This window comes from Mustelus asterias, chromosome 29 (genome assembly GCF_964213995.1).
Source record: "Mustelus asterias chromosome 29, sMusAst1.hap1.1, whole genome shotgun sequence".
In the NCBI taxonomy this organism is placed as follows: Eukaryota; Metazoa; Chordata; class Chondrichthyes; order Carcharhiniformes; family Triakidae; genus Mustelus; species Mustelus asterias.
This window is the reverse complement of record NC_135829.1, coordinates 23,706,960-23,724,605: the sequence shown is the minus strand read 5'-3', so window position 1 is coordinate 23,724,605 and position 17,646 is coordinate 23,706,960. Positions and strand designations below refer to the sequence as shown.

At 43.3% G+C, this 17,646-nt stretch overlaps 1 protein-coding gene across 4 annotated transcripts in view; it reads left to right on the top strand.

Annotated features, from left to right (window-relative positions):
• vps13c (vacuolar protein sorting 13 homolog C) overlaps window positions 1-17,646 on the top strand; it is a 339,816-nt gene that overhangs the window by 51,993 nt on the left and 270,177 nt on the right. For all 4 annotated transcript variants that reach the window (XM_078200207.1, XM_078200204.1, XM_078200205.1 and 1 more), the window contains 4 exons: window positions 2,317-2,376; window positions 5,858-5,938; window positions 7,158-7,215; window positions 12,307-12,434. In XM_078200207.1, coding sequence (XP_078056333.1) covers window positions 2,317-2,376; window positions 5,858-5,938; window positions 7,158-7,215; window positions 12,307-12,434 — 327 coding nt within the window. The remainder of the gene's footprint in view (window positions 1-2,316; window positions 2,377-5,857; window positions 5,939-7,157; window positions 7,216-12,306; window positions 12,435-17,646) is intronic.

Genomic DNA, 17,646 nt, shown 5'->3' with positions numbered 1-17,646 from the left:
CCTGCTGTGAAGTATTAGTGCTCGACAAAGTGAAAACAGCTGGTTACAAAATAGGCTATAGTTCAAAATGTAACTTGAAATGGAACAGGAGAGGAATACAATTATGCTAGCTTCAGGAAGGCTTTGAGGCCATTTGAAAGGAGCTGAGAATGATGGATTGGTGCTATTAGCTGGATAGGCACAGAAAGAAAATGGGCAGAGATGTAATTAGGGAACTGCAAAGTGTCTGGGTGCAGTGGGGGGAGTAGTAAACGCGTCGGCAAGAAATGATGCAAAACTGAAATTTAAAAAAAAGTCTGCATGAAATTTGCGATCATTGTTGTGTCTACATTCAGGAAGCAAACATAGATTGAGAGTGAATGGAAAGGTGCTAAAGGGCATGGGTTACAGAGAAACAGAGAGGTTTAAATATCATTCTTGAAAATGCATGTGATCAGAGATTAAGTCATAAACAGCAATAGCACTTTGAATTAAATAACATCGAGCATAGTTGGGAAGATATGCTGCTGTGTGAGTGACAGTAACAAAGAAACCATTGACTTCAAACTAAAAGCTAAATATGTAGAACTGTAGAAAAGTTCTGCTATAGAGGGAGGCCATTCAGCCCATCATGTCTGTGCTGGCTGTAAAAGCTCGCTGCAGATTCTAATCCCACCTTTGAGCACCTGGTCCATAGCCTTGCATGTTACAGCACTTCAAGTGCCGATCCAAGTACCTTTTCAATGAGTTGAGGGTTTCTGCCTTAACCATCAAACAGGCAGCAAATTGCAGGCACTCTCAGTCCTCTGGGTGAAAAAGGTTTTACTAAATATCCCCTCTCAACCTTCTACCAATCATCTTAAGTCTGTGTCCCCTGGTAATTGACGTCTGCTGGGGGGGGATTTAGGGCTTTCCTGTCTCCTCTGTCGATGCCCCTCATCATTTTGTACACCTTAATCAATTCACCCCTCAGCCTCCTCTGTTCAAAGGAAAACAACCCCAGTCTACCAAATATTTCCTCATAGTTGCAATGTTTAAGCCCTGGCAACATTTAGTAAATCTCTTCTATCTCCAGAACAATTGTGCCCCTCTTGTAATGTGGTGACCAGAACTGTACTCCTCCCCCGCCCTATCCCCGTAACCCTCACATTTACCATGGCTAGTCTATCTAACCTACACATCTTGGAACACCAAGGCAATTTTCATAGCCAGTCCACCTAACCTGCATATCTTTGGACTGTGGGAGGAAACCGGAGCACCCGGAGGAAATCCACGCAGACACTGGGAGAACGTGCAAACTCCACACAGACAGTGACCCGAGGCCAGAATTGACCCTGGGTCCCTGGGGCTGTGAGGCAGTAGTGCCAATCACTGTACCACCATGCTGCCCTGCTTTTGTCTTTTGTACCTTATTCAACAAAGGAAAGCATTCTATGTTTCTTTACCACCTTATCTATCTGTCCTTCCACTTTCAGGGACCTGTGGACATGCACTCCAAGGTCTCACTTGCTCAGCCCTTCTCAATGTTCTCTTGTTTATTGAGTAAACCTTTGCTTTGTTTGCCCTCCACAAATGCATTACCTCGCACTTTTCCAGATTAAATTCTATTTGCCACTTCTTCCCCCACCCACCATAATTCTGGAGTCGAGAGCTATCCTCTTCACTGTCAATTACACGGCCATTTTCGTGTCATGTGCAAATTTCCCAATCATGTCTCCCACATTTGTCTAAATTATTAATATATGCAACAAACAGCAAGGGATGCAACACTTAGCCCTGTGGGACGTCATTGGAAACCACTTTCCATTCGCAAAAACACTCTTTATTTCCTGTAACTGAACCAATTTTGGATCCAACTCATCACATTCCCCTGTATCCCATGGACTTTTGTGACCAGTCTGCCATGTGACAAATACCTCCCTAAAATCCATGGAGACCACATCCACTACACTACCCTTATCAATCCTCTTTATTTCCTCAAAAAAATTAATCCAGTTCAGTTCAATGAAATAGCTTTTGGTTTTAGTCACTTGATCAACCTGCTTTCTTGAAAGTAAGTTGGCTTAAAATTATTATAAGTCAGAGCATGATTAGCTGTGCGTGCTGAGGGACCTCCCAACATTAGCCATGTGTTTTGCAGGATCTAGGATGGTCTGCTTTCTGATTGTAGTTAATATTTTCACACAGCACTGGAGTTGGCTTCTAAACTTGTGTTCACTAAACTATCATTTAGAAAATACCGGGAAATTGAAATATGAAAATCAAATTTAAATATATAGGTCTGTGTAAATAACTTTGGAAAAGACAACATGATATTAACCTGCCTTTTATGTCTAGACTGCGGATGAAAACTGGACACCGTGTATTTTGAGTGACACTGCACAGATCATCTACAAGGTATTTGTCACGTGGAATTGTAAAAGCCTGATATTTCGCGAATCCTGGGATTGTTCTAGATGTGTGCACATGGTATTTAATGGTGTCATGAGGCTGGTTAAGAAAATTACATGTTCATTATGGGATTAAAAAGCAGCCAAATATACACAAGTGGACCAGTGGACGAAAAGTTGAGATTATAATGGAAGGGCGTAGTGCTATGCCTTCGAATTGTTTTCTATTTATGTAAATTGTGTGAATTTAGTTGCAGTGAATTATATTGAAACTTGCTTATGACATCAAATTCTAGATCAGAGCAACTGTCGAGGAAGATGCGGAAAATATAAAATGAGGAATGAGGTGAATGGGAAGATAGGTAGTGGATTCATTTTAGTGTAAAGCAACATGAAAGCGAATAGTGTAAAAGGTACACCTCAGCATGTCTATGACGATAGGTCTACAATTTGAGAAGGCTTGAAAAAGGCAATGGAAGTCTGGGTTTCATACTTCAATAACATAAATTCAACATGACTGCCTTGCATTTTTGTTTAGGACGTAGTTGGAGTATTGTCTGCGGTTATGGACACCCCATTAAACCAATGATAACAGATCCACATTAAGTGAAGTGAAGTGTCACAAAAGTGATTTTGGGCATGAGAGAATCATAGAATCATAGAAACACTACAGTGCAGAAAGAGGCCATTCGGCCCATCGAGCCTGCACCGACCACAATCCCACCCAGGCCCTACCCCCATATCCCCACATATTTACCCACTAATCCCTCTAACCTACGCATCTCAGGACACTAAGGGGCAATTTTAGCATGGCCAGTCAACCTAACCTGTACATCTTTGGACTGTGGGAGGAAACCGGAGCACCCGGAGGAAACCCACGCAGACACGAGGAGAATGTGCAAACTCCACACAGACAGTGACCCAAGCTGGGAATCGAACCCAGGTCCCTGGAGGTGTGAAGCAGCAGTGCTAACCACTGTGCTACCGTGCCGCCCTGTAACTATGAAGAAAAGTCTTTCAGCACTGTGACTTTTCAAGAATGGAGAAGGTTAAGGAAGATGAACACTGATATCAAAATTAGGAAAGGCTTTGAGAGAACAATGGTGAAAGATTGTTTCCACTGGTTAGTGAATTATGAACAAATAGAAAGTTGAAAGTTTATTTATTAGTGTCACAGGTAGGCTTACAGTAACACTGCAATGAAGTTACTGTGAAAATCCCCTAGTCGCCACACTCTGGTGCCAGTTCGGGTACACTGAGGGAGAATTTAGCATGGCCGATGCACCTAACCAGCACATCTTTTGGACTATCCTAGGATTCTGTGGGAGGCAAGGGATGAGATTGCAGAGCCTTTGGCGTTGATCTTTGGGTCCTTGCTGTCCACGGGGATGGTGCCAGAGGACTGGAGAATGGCGAATGTTGTTCCTCTGTTTAAGAAAGGGAATAGAAATGACCCTGGTAATTATAGACCGGTTAGTCTTACTTCGGTGGTTGGTAAATTGATGGAAAGGGTCCTTAGGGATGGGATTTACGACCATTTAGAAAGATGCGGATTAATCCGAGATAGTCAGCACGGATTCGTGAAGGGCAAGTCGTGCCTCACAAATTTGATAGAATTTTTTGAGGAGGTAACTAAGTGTGTTGATGAAGGTAGGGCAGTTGATGTCATATACATGGATTTTAGTAAGGCGTTTGATAAGGTCCCCCATGGTCGGCTTATGATGAAAGTGAGGAGGTGTGGGATAGAGGGAAAGTTGGCCGATTGGATAGGTAACTGGCTGTCTGACCGAAGACAGAGGGTGGTGGTCGATGGAAAATTTTCGGATTGGAGGCAGGTTGCTAGCGGTGTGCCGCAGGGATCAGTGCTTGGTCCTCTGCTCTTTGTGATTTTTATTAATGACTTAGAGGAGGGGGCTGAAGGGTGGATCAGTAAATTTGCTGATGACACCAAGATTGGTGGAGTAGTGGATGAGGTGGAGGGCTGTTGTAGGCTGCAAAGAGACATAGATAGGATGCAAAGCTGGGCTGAAAAATGGCAAATGGAGTTTAACCCTGATAAATGTGAGGTGATTCATTTTGGTAGGACAAATTTAAATGTGGATTACAGGGTCAAAGGTAGTTGTTCTGAAGACTGTGGAGGAACAGAGAGATCTTGGGGTCCATATCCACAGATCTCTAAAGGTTGCCACTCAAGTGGATAGAGCTGTGAAGAAGGCCTATAGTGTGTTAGCTTTTATTAACAGGGGGTTGGAGTTTAAGAGCCGTGGGGTTATGCTGCAACTGTACAGGACCTTGGTGAGACCACATTTGGAATATTGTGTGCAGTTCTGGTCACCTCACTATAAGAAGGATGTGGAAGCGCTGGAAAGAGTGCAGAGGAGATTTACCAGTCTGCTGCCTGGTTTGGAGGGTAGGTCTTATGAGGAAAGGTTGAGGGAGCTAGGGCTGTTCTCTCTGGAGCGGAGGAGGCTGAGGGGAGACTTAATAGAGGTTTATAAAATGATGAAGGGGATAGATAGAGTGAACGTTCAAAGACTATTTCCTCGGGTGGATGGAGCTATTACAAGGGGGCATAACTATAGGGTTCATGGTGGGAGATACAGGACGGATATCAGAGGTAGGTTCTTTACGCAGAGAGTGGTTGGGGTGTGGAATGGACTGCCTGCAGTGATAGTGGAGTCAGACACTTTAGAAACATTTAAGCGGTTATTGGATAGGCACATGGAGCACACCAGGATGATAGGGAGTGGGATAGCTTGATCTTGGTTTCAGATAAAGCTCGGCACAACATCGTGGGCCGAAGGGCCTGTTCTGTGCTGTACTGTTCTATGTTCTATGTTCTATGTTAAACATAGAACACGAGAGCAATAAAAGTGAAGTTAGAAGTTTTTGCACTGAGAAGCTTAGTGGAGCACAAAATGTTTCACTATAAATGGCTATTGAGTCGAAACTGACTACATTTTGAATGGAATTGAGTAGCTACTTGAAAATGTAATGTGAAAATGGGATCAGATAGCAGACTAGGCAAAGTGAAACAGAGTTAATGGTTCAGGTTGGTAACCTTTAATCAGAACTTCACAGATGCTGCCTGACTTGCTGAGTATTTCCAGCATGTTCTGGTTTTAATAATGATTTTGAGCATTTGTAACGTTTTGTTTTTATCATAAAGTAGATAGCTTCAACTTGAGACTTTACAATGGCACAGACACATGGCAGCCACTTGGGCTACAGTTTTTGATTTGTTTCGCTGACTTTGGGACTGGGGATGGTGGGGGTGAAAAGATACTCATGAAGTGTTCTGAAATGGTGCAATCATTTAGACAAAAAATATAATTTAGTTTTGCTTATATCTACAGACTGAGGATTACTTTTTGTGTTGTGATTGCAGAGTATTGAGCACTTGAAATCATGATGACATAATGACTACGTTTGTTCTGTGATTTTAAATTCAAAACTTTGTGGGATAATAGCATATGTTTGTTCTTTAGCTTGTCCGCTTGGATTGCCTTTGTGCCTATTGGAATGTCAACAGTTCTTTATTTTGCCAAACCTCGAGGGAACAAATCTTGGTATGTATGTCTGTCATTTTGCTGATTTCAAAGAATTAAAGATTTATTATAGTTTCATGTGTGCACTGTTAAAAGCACTGTCCTGTATGAGATTTTTTTGTATTTTCCTCCATTTCCTATCCTTGTCACAACATCATAGAATCCCGACAGTGCAGAAGGAGACCATTCGGCCTATCGAGTCTGCACCGGCAACAATCCCACCCACGCCCTGTCCCCGTAACTCGATGTATTTACCCTGCTAGCCCCCCTGCCACTAAGGGTCAATTTAGCATGGCCAATCCATCTAACGCACACATCTTTGGACTGTGGGAGGAAACGGGAGCACCTGGAGGAAACCCACGCAGACATGGGGAGAACGTGCAAACTCCACACCGTGACCCAAGGCTGGGATTGAACCTGGGTCCCTGGCGCTGTGAGGTAGCAGTGCTAACCACTGTCCCACCAAGCCGACATGAAAGGGATTCTAGCCTGTATTAATTGTTTGGAAAAAGGGGTAGCTGAATTGCTGGTCTGCTAATGGATAATATTCAAAAACAAGCTGAATAATGTGCAGGTTAAATGGGCTCTTGCAAAGATTGAGAAAAGGCACGTCACAAACCAGGAGTTAGAGCAGACACAAAGTTTAAAAAAAGCTCCAAACACCAACCTGCATTTAAATAGGACTGTTAAGGTTGTTAAGTGCTCCAATGCATGTTACAATAGGGGTATGTTACACCAGGGGCGTCATGGTGGCGCAGTGGTTAGCATTGCTGCCCCACAGCGCCAGGGACCCATATTCGATTCCGGCCTCGGGTCACTATCTGTGTGGAGCTTGCACGTTCTCTCCGCACCTGCGTGGGTTTCCTCCGGGTGCTCCGTTTTCCTCCCACAGTCCAAAGATGTGCGGGTTACGTGGATTGGCCATGCTAAATTGACCCTTGGTGTCAGGTGGATTAGCAGGGCAAACGGTTATGGGATAGGGTTACGGGATAGGGCCTGGTTGGGATTGTGATCAGTACAGACTCGATGGGTTGAATGGTCTCCTTCTGTACTGTAGGGATTCTATGATTATACTATGCTGTTCGTAATGTTTTTATTCCTGTGTGACACTTGAGCACAACATCTCGCTCTTTGAGCAAATCTCATTTCAAAAATGTTTCAGGAAAATGTATTGGTCTTTAATTATGCAGCATTATTTTTGTCTCAGGAATTGACTCTCTGCGTGTGATTTGTCCAATAGGCACAGCTGAAAGGAGGAATAGCTTCAAGTGCTGATGAACCCAAAAATCATGACTACAGTAAGTGTTATCATTTTTATATCAGTGTGCAACACCAGTCAGTTTTTAAAAATATATTCATGGAATGTGGGTGTCCCTGGAAAGGTTAGCACTTGTTGCCCATTCCGAGTTGCCCTGAGAAGGTGGTGGTGAGCCGCCATCTTAAAATGTGAGTTTTCATGTTGAAGGTGCTCCCACAGTTCTGTTAGGTGGGGAGTGCCATAGCTTTGACCCAATGATGGTGAAGGAAAGGCAGTTTGCTCAAGTTAGGATGGCGTGGGACTCAGTGGAGACCTTGGAAAGTAGTGGTGGTGTTCCCATACACCTGCTGCTCTTGACCTAAGTGGTGACGAGCCGACTTGAAAGGTATTGCTAAAGAAACGTTGCTTCAATAGATTCTGTAGGTGGTGCTCAATGAAGCCACATTGTGCTGGTGTTGGAGGGTGTGAATGTTCAGGCTAGGAGATGATGTGCCATTCAAGTGGCCTGCGCTGCAGGGAGAATTTTCATTGTAGGAAAAAACATATAGGCCCGAGTCTTGCGGTCCCACCAGCAGCGACTGCTGAGATGTTTGCGGCTATTGATGGCCTCCACAGAACTGCAACTTCTGAGTAGCCCACTGACGCTTAATACAGAAGTTGCATTTCAGCGGATTGAACTCCAAGGGAATCCAAGCTGATAGTCCCTTTGGGACCTGTCAGTGCTTAAACTTGGTCTGATTGCCTAATACTTAGTTATTTCTGCTGATTTATTTAGGCCTGCTCCCATCAGCTGTAAAGCCTATTCAAGAGCACAACACAGTCCTTTAAATCAGCAGAGGATCCAAGCACACTTGCATCTCTGTTAGCTCACCGCTCATCCCTCCCGGCCCTGCACATCTCTCACCCCTGATTCACCCAACTGGCCGTCTTCTGGTAACACCTACTCCAAACACTCAAATATTTTTACTGCACAGGGAGAGAGGGGAATTCATGAGAAAAACCTGGTAGTATCTCTGAATGTTAAAATGGCCTCTCCAGGCAGAGGGAAATTTGAAATAAACAGCAGTATAAAATCTTTCTGATGACAGCAGGTTGTGGCCACCCTCTTTCCATTTAATTACCTTTCTTACAGAAACCTAGTATGGCAATATTGTGCAGTGATGGAGGAACCTGATCCTGTACCCTTGATTAAAGTTCATTCCATGCCCCCTCGCTATTCGAGATCAGCTGTACCTCCTGATTACCTGCCCTCAACTTTGCCAGAAGGAGCCAGGCTCAAGGACACGTCCACCCAAAGGAAACGAATCACTGGGGATTGTTACCTTGCTCCCATTAGCCTTAATTTCTGTTAGTATTTCGCTGGATTGTAATTTTCCAGAATATGATAAGGGATCAAGTGAAGCTCCTCTGTAAATATTCTCACATCAAAAAGGAGTATGAATTGTGTTTGTAAGTCTTTAGTTCAGAAGACTAAATGAGACGGTTTAAGTGTGCACAAATTTATTATAATAAGAAAACATGTAAGTTGATGGTTAAATGAAAAGCATAAATCGCAAAATTACATAAATGCTGAAAAAAAACTAGTTATTATACAATATCTGAAATTTAAAGTTTATTATTAGTGTTCAAGTAGTCTTACATTAACACTGAAAATCCCCTGGTCGCCACACTCAGGGACCTGTTCGGGTACACAGAGAGAGAATTTATCATGGCCAACGCACCTAACCAGCACGTCTTTTGGACTGTGGGAGGAAACCGGAGCACCCGTAGGAAGGCCCCTCAGACATGGGGAGAATATGCAGACTCCACACAGACAGTGACCCAAGCTGGGAATTGAACCCGGGCCCCTGGCGCTGTGAAGCAGCAGTGCTAACCACTGTGCCGCCCCATGCTCATGTTACAAATGTAGTATTTATAAAAGAAGGAAGATAAGGAAAGATAGCCGTCAAATATTAAAGTGCGATTATCTTGAATCCCTGAATGTGAGAGACTCAGTCGCTTCATATCAGTTTTCTGACCTATTCTAAACAGTAACAAGTTTGAAATTATTTGAGTTTGGGTTGAGATATTTACAACAAATTTTGTTGTCTTATAATTAATGTTTCTTTGGAATATCAATCAAAGATCACCCCTATGAAATATCCCATATTTGGGCATCTGTTATAATGAGAGTGTCTGTTCAGTTTCTGGGGAATGTTATTTTGAATTTATCCCTGAAAACTGGACCTTTGGTACCAGTCACGTTTGTCAGTATTGCTTAGTCTGTGCTCAGTGTTCAGCAGAAGTTTGAGGCCTTTTATCTGATTTCTGTTTTTGTTATCAGCGCTGGCATTGTTTGTTTCTGTGGCAGTGTAATGTCAAGAACGATAGAATACCGTTTTTTAGGTGTGTGCATTTCTTATCAGTGAACGCACATTGTTGTGAAGGGAATTAACCCTGTTGTTTCACAAACTAGTTTTGACTCCTGTTAAAATATGTCTGTGAGTTCACCCAAAGTAAATTTAACCGAATAATCTATATCAATTCCACATTATTTGACCCTCATTCCTTCACAAAACATTCCTTCACAAGACTTGCCTACTTTTACATTCAACTGTCCCAGCTGTCAATGATGTCAAGGGTGGCACTGCTGCCTCATGGCACCAGGGACCTGGGTTCGATTCCCAGCTTGGGTCATTGTCTGTGTGGAGTCTGCACGTTTTCCCCATGTCTGCGTGGGTTTCCTCCGGTCTCCCTCAGTGTACCCGAACAGGCGCCGGAGTGAGGCGACTGGGGGATTTTCACGTTAACTTCATCGCATTGTTAATACAAACCTACTTGTGATACGAATATAGGCTTAAACTTTATCATGATGAGTTCTCAATGAAAGATGTAGAGAGGGTAAGAGGCTAGAGAGTGGTGTTCAGCTGGAGGAAGAATTCTAAAAACTGCTGTAAGGGTCTGCTGAACAGGGGCAGACTCCTGGTTAAAGAAGTGATCACGGAAGCAAAGGTAAAGCATTAAGGGCTTGGTATGCTGCTGAAGTTGAGGGAAGCATAAGGGAATGACATATGGATCATTCGGGGTCAGAGAGGGGAAGGTCAAAGAGCTTTGAGAGTCATGGCAAGTGTTGACGTTGGAAGAAGAGATTGAGGTCAGAGGAAAGTAAGGAGGAAGAACGAGAAGCATTGGTATCCAAGAGTTTTTTTTTGTGTACCTCTTGGTACTTTATTCCCAGTCAAAAATCCAATTCAAAACAAATCCAAGCTGACAAGACAGGCCATACCTCCCATCTTGGGCATGATCAAGCAAGATCTAAGCTAACAGGATGAGGCATTACACCCCCTCCCGGGCTTGATCTGAGCTTCATCTTAGCCAAAAGGCCCAGCTGGCTTTTAAAAATTTGCTTCAGGTGAAGTGTCAGAATAACCTCATTGGTCAAGACCAGATTTACACTTGATCTGAGCCAAAAGGCCGAGAAATCCAAGAGTTGTTGAAGCTTGTGTTTCATCACACCTGAAAGGAGAGAAAGAACAAGTTGTGTTAAAGCACACAATGAGATGAAGGGTGAAATGAAACTGTGGACCCAGGGCAGCTCTGAGATAGAGGAGAGCGGTTGAGAGCATACATGTGACAGCAAATGACACCCGAGTGTGGGTTGTTGTAGCGAGAGCAATGGGTTGAGGGTTGTTGAATATTTTGGCAATACTTATAATTGAGGGTGGGTGTGAAACCTGAAGGGTGAATTTCAGTTGGGATCCATGTTGGAAGAGCGAGGTGAGGCAATATTAACTGAATGGTAGTTTTACACGGACCACAATAATACATACTGATATCTTTGAATGTGGCTGGGCAAATTCAGCATATGGGTTCCATGGATTATTAATAGATGCACAGAGTGCGAAAGCAAGGAAGTTATCCTCACCTTTATCAATCATTGGTTAGGACTGAGCTGGAATATTGTGTCCAATTCTGGGCTCGATACATTTGGAGGGATATCAGGGGCTGACAGAGTGCACAATGGTGTTGGGGCTCGGAGGTATGACTTAGTGTGGAGAGACCAGAGAAGCTGGGATTATTCTCCTTAAAGCGAAGACAAATATGGGGAGATTTGGTAGAGAGGTTCATAATCATGAATGGTTTTGATGGAGTAGATAGGGAAAAGTTTCCAGTGACAGGGGCAGAAGACACAAGCTTAAGGTCATTGGCAAAAGAGCCGGAGATGAGATTAGGAGAATTTTTCTATACAGGATGTTGCGATGATCTCGATGCACTGCCCGAAAGGATGATGGAAGTAGATTCAATAATAACCTTCAAAATGTAATTGAATCAAACTTCAATGGTATACAAATTTCAGGGTTATGTGAAAGAGACAGGAAGTGGAACTAATAGGTAGCTTTTTTGAAGAGCTGGCATGAGTACAGTGGGCTGAATAGCCTCCTGTGCTGTATAATTCTTTGAATCCCATTTTCTATATATATGATCATTTGACTATTCTTGGTAACAAAGTATGACAGAATTCAGATTTGATCTCTTTGCTTGTTGTACTTTAGGGCTTACATGTGTGAATAAGACCAATAGTTCCTGAGTGTTTTATTTTGAATGGTTAACACTGCAAGTGGCTTTCATGACTTTTTACCCATGCATTTGAATGCCTTATTCCTTAAATCCTCTATATTCTCTTTTGAAATTTTGGAACCACAATTAACATGTTAGGTTAATCATGACATGTATTTTGAATTGCCCTTTTAATTTTAAAAAAACTGCTGCAGTAACTTGCTGAAGCTTTCAAAGGGAAAACTGGATTTAATTTAAAAGTTGATTCATCATCGAATCCTACAGTGCAGAAGGAGGCCATTCGGCCCATCGACTTTGCACCGACCACAATCTCACCCAGGCCCTATCCCCATAACCCATGCATTTACTCTAGCTAGTCCCCCGACAGTAAGGGGCAATTTAGAATTAGAAAAGCACTTCTTTGGACTGTGGGAGGAAACGCAATTCATGTTAGGTAGGCCTGGATAAGATTCTCTTGCGAAGAGTCGATGCAGACTCGATGGGCCGAATGGCCGCCTCCTGCACTGCAGGGATTCCTATGTTGCGTAGATCTTTGGATCATTAGTAATGCTGAATTGTGTGTTTTGTATTAAAGTTTTTAAACCAATATCGGCATCTGCGAAACTTTGCATCAATCCGTACGCTGAAACTGAATTGAACTCACCCAAAATAAATCTGGACATGGAAGTGCAGAGCATTGACATAGAGATGACTAAACCTCAGGTAAGGTTGTTGTCCTCCATTTTGCTGTTGTTTGACTATTGCAGCACCAGGCTACCACACAATTTATTTCACAAAAGATGGCTGGTGCTGAAAGATTGATGAGAAGTACTTTTCCCACGGTGAAGTCATTTTGTGGTTATTTTCCTGAACAAGTCAGCCAGACTGAGGGGCTGTCTGCTATTACACAATTATATGGTACTGCGAGTATTGCTGTAATAGAATTGCAACTATTATGACGATATGATGAGATGAGAAATGATGCCAGATCCATATGTGTTTGTCTCTACCCTTTTTGGCTGACTTCATTGCCATGTACTATTCCCATTCATTGCCTCCCTGCCCCCAGGCTTTCCAAGGAACAGAAAAATCAGCGAGTGGGGATAAGCGGTTCTTTTTCAGTTTGGTGACCTGTAACCAGTGGGGTTCCACAGGGACGAGTGCTGGCACCGCAACTGTTTACAATATATGTTAATGACTTGGAGGAAGGAAGGAAGCAAATGTACTGTTGCCAAATTTGCAGACAACACAAAAATAGGTGGAAAGGCAAGTTGCGAGAGGGACACAAATAGTTCACGAAGATATATTGATAGGTTAAGTAAGTAGGCAAAAAGTTAGCAAATGAAGTATGATGTGGAAAATGAAGTTGTCATGTTGGGAGTACAAAAGAACATGATTTAAAAGAATATTATTTAAATCGAGAAAAAATGCAGAAAGCGGCAACATAAAGGGACTTGGGGGATACCTGTGCACACAACGCAGGAAGCTAACACACAGGTGCAGCAGGTAATGGACTGTTGGCTCTTTGAGGTTGGAGTATAAGAATAGGCAAGTCTTGCTGCAGCTGTACAAGGTACTGGTGAGACCACATCTGAAGCACTTGTGAGCAGTTTTGGTACTCTTATTTAAGGAAAGATATTATTTCATTGGAGGCAGTTTAGAGAAGGTTCACTAGGATCCTCGGGATGGAGGGATTGTCTTATGAGGAAAGGTTAAATAGGTTGGGACTCTACTCACTTGGCTTGAGAAGAATGAGAGATGATCTCATTGAAGCATATTCTTAAGGGGTTTGAGAGGTTAAAGGCTGAGAGGATGTTTCTGCTCATGTGAGGGTCTAGGATCAGAGGGTGTAGTCTCAAAACAAAGGGGCACCAATTTAAGACTGAGATGAGGAGGAATTTCTTCCCTGAGGGTTGTGCATCTTTGGAACTCCTTGCCACAGAGAGCTGTGGGGGCAGATTCTTGAGCATATTTCATGCGGCGGCACGGTAGCACAGTGGTTAGCACTGCTGCTTCACAGCTCCAGGGTCCCGGGTTCGATTCCCGGCTTGGGTCACTGTCTGTGTGGAGTTTGCACATTCTCCTCGTGTCTGCGTGGGTTTCCTCCGGGTGCTCCGGTTTCCTCCCACAGTCCAAAGATGTGCGGGTTAGGTTGATTGGCCAGGTTAAAAATTGCCCCTTAGAGTCCTGAGATGCGTAGGTTAGTGGGATTAGCGGGTAAATATGTGGGGGTAGGGCCTGGGTGGGATTGTGGTCGGTGCAGACTCGATGGGCCGAATGGCCTCCTTCTGCACTGTAGGGTTTCTATGATTCTATGATTCTTCTATATTTAGCTTAGATTTTTGATCAGTAAGGGAATCAAGGGTTACAGGAAAAAGGATATGAGGAATGTTGGGTCAGCCACGGTCCTATTGAATGGCGGAGCAGGCTCGAGGGCCGAACGGCCTATTCTTATTCCTGTGTCTTATGATCTTGATGTGGAGATGCCGGCGTTGGACTGGGGTAAACACAGTAAGAAGTTTAACAACACCAGGTTAAAGTCCAACAGGTTTATTTGGTAGCAAAAGCCACACAAGCTTTCGAGGCTCTGAGCCCCTTCTTCAGGTGAGTGGGAATTCTGTTCACAAACAGAACTTATAAGACACAGACTCAATTTACATGAATAATGGTTGGAATGCGAATACTTACAACTAATCCAGTCTTTAAGAAACAAAACAATGGGAGTGGAGAGAGCATCAAGACAGGCTAAAAAGATGTGTATTGTCTCCAGACAAGACAGCCAGTGACCTGCAGAGTTTCACTGGCTGTCTTGTCTGGAGACAATACACATCTTTTTAGCCTGTCTTGATGCTCTCTCCACTCCCATTGTTTTGTTTCTTAAAGACTGGATTAGTTGTAAGTATTCGCATTCCAACCATTATTCATGTAAATTGAGTCTGTGTCTTATAAGTTCTGTTTGTGAACAGAATTCCCACTCACCTGAAGAAGGGGCTCAGAGCCTCGAAAGCTTGTGTGGCTTTTGCTACCAAATAAACCTGTTGGACTTTAACCTGGTGTTGTTAAACCTCTTCTTATGATCTTTCCAGAGAGTCTGTCAAAATCTCTTTTGGGCATTTGGCCAAGTTCCAGAATCACTGAAAAACTTATTTAGAAGGATAAATTGCCCTGGCCTTGCAGCTGCTCTGATTATTCTGTTTTGCAGAAACGCATTGAATTGTGTCTTGAAGGACTGTGAAGAAACAGCCCTTATTGCCTTCTGTGAAATTATGTTCCCTAAGTTATTAACCCTGGAGAAAAGTAAAACTTCTGGACGTCCAGCCTTTCTCCATTGTCTTTATGTATTACCATATCAATAATTTGTGTTTCAAAACACACTTTATGTCATAAAGTATCCCTGAGCACTTCAGTGTTGTAAAGCAAAGTTTGACACCAAACCACAACCGCAAGGTGATCTTTGCACCAAACCTTTGGTCAAAGGGATATGCTTAATGCATGTCTTAAAACAGGAAAGAGGGTAAGAGAGTTTTGGGAGGGTATTCTGGAACTCGGGGCCCAGCAACTGAGGGCAGAGGCAACCATTACGGAGCAATTGTCACAGTTAGATGAGTGCATGGGTCATGGGAAGAGATTACAGAAAAGGGGAGGAGTGAGACCATGGAAGAATTTGAAAACCAGATGAGAATTCTAAAATCAACATGTTGCTTGCCAGTGTAGGTCAGTGAGCACTGGGTTGATAGGTCATTGGGAATTGGTGTCAGGTATTCAGTAAGTAAGTACTACAGAGTTTTGGTGACCTGCAGTTCACAGAGGATAGATCGTTAGAGGCGAACCAGGTGTGCGTTGGAATCGTCAGGTCTGACGGTAACAAAGCCATGGGCTTCATTACCCTAAGGACATTTGGAAGTGGTGCATGCTTTCAATAGACTTAAAAATCTGAATCACATTTTTTCTCAGTCAGTGTTCATTTATTTTTAAAATTGAGGGGTGAAATAAAGTCATAGAGGTTTACAGCATGGAAACAGGCCCTTCGGCCCAATTTGTCCATGCCGCCCAGTTTTTACCATTAAGCTAGTCCCAATTGCCCATGTTTGGTCCATATCCCTCCACACCCATCTTACTGTCTCAATGCTTTTTAAAAGACAAAATTGTACCCGCCCCTACTACTGTCTCTCTCCACCCTCTGTGTGGAAAGAATTGCCCGTCTGGACCCTTTTGCATCTCTCCCAATTCACCATAAACCTATGCCCTCTAGTTTTAGACTCCCCTACCTGTGGGAAAAGATGTTGACTGTCTACTTTTTATTTTAACTTTTTATTTTTTCCTTTCTACTCGCTGGTGTCTCTGCAGGCGGGATGACCAAGTGAATCCCTTTGCACTCTCACCGCAGGTGAATGACCACTCCCCAGTGTGAAGTCACCGGTGTGTCTGCCGATTGCGTAACTCATTGAAACCCTTCCCCCACACACAGCAGGTGGACGGCCTCTCCCCAGTGTGAACTCTTTGCAGTGCGGATGACCTTCTAAACCTCTGTGAAGTGTGAGCAGCTGAAAGGTCTCTCTTCAGTGTGAATGTGCTCATGGTTCATCGGGTCCGCAGCAGTTTTGAAGCAGCTCCCACAGTCAGAGCATTTAAAGGGTCTCTCATTGGTGTGAGTGCCTTTGTGTCTCAGCAGGTGGGATGAATGAGTGAATTCCTTCCCACACACACAGCAGGTGAATGGCCTGATATTTCCTTTCCTGCAATCTCATTTTTAAAAGTATTTCTTCGCTTTCAGTTCTTATACATCATATTGGCGAAGAAAGCAATTCTCTGCAAAGTCTGACCTAGCAAAACAGTTGCGAATTACTGGTTTGTCCCCAACTGGAGTTTTCTGCCCAAAATGGACATCTGGCTTGAAGTCTTGAGAGAGTATACAGAGAAGATTTCCTAGAACAGTGTCAGAGATGTGGAACTAGTTACGTGGAGAGATTTGTGACGCTGGGTTTTCTCTCCTCCAGTAAGGGGAGATTTAATAGATATGAACAAAGTGCTGAAAGTTTCTGATGTAGATACAGAAAAACTGTTTCCAGTGACAGAAGAGTTTATATTTAGAGGTAATTGACAAAAGAACTAGAAGAAAGATAAAACTCTTTTTTTGTCACAGTAAGTTGTTATTGGGAAATGCATTACATGAAAGGGTGGTGGAAGAAGATTCATTAATCCCTTTGAAACGAGAATACGATTGACGGGGAGAAATTGAAGGGCGGGTACAATTTTGTCTTTTAAAAGAATTGTCGGTGCGAACTCTAACTATTTCACTTTTGAATGCCTCCCACTTGCTGGAGGTCCCTTTGCCCTCAAACAAGCTACTCCAACCGTTGCAAGCTCCTGTCTAATTCCATCAAAATTCACCTTGCCCAAATTTAGACAGTTAGATGGGTACATAGAACAGAGAATATTACAGCGCAGTACAGGCCCTTTGGCCCTCAATGTTGTGCAGACCTGTGAAACCAATCTAAAGCCCATCTAACCCACACTATTCCAATATCATCCATATGTTTATCCAATGACCATTTAAATGCCCTTAATGTTGACGAGTCCACTACTGTTGCAGGCAGGGCATTCCATGCCCTTACTACTCTCTCTGAGTAAAGAACCTACCTCTGACATCTGTCCTATATCTCTCACCCCTCAATTTAAAGCTATGTCCCCTTGTGCTAGCCATCACCAACCGAGGAAAAAGGCGCTCACTGTCCACCCTATCTGATCCTCTGATCATCTTGTATGCCTCTATTAAGTCACCTCTTAACCTTCTTCTCTCTAACGAAAACAGCCTCAAGTCACTCAGCCTTTCCTCATAAGACCTTCCCACCATACCAGGCAACATCCTGGTAAATCTCTGCACCCTTTCCAATGTTTCCACATCCTTCCTATAATGCGGCGACCAGAACTGTAC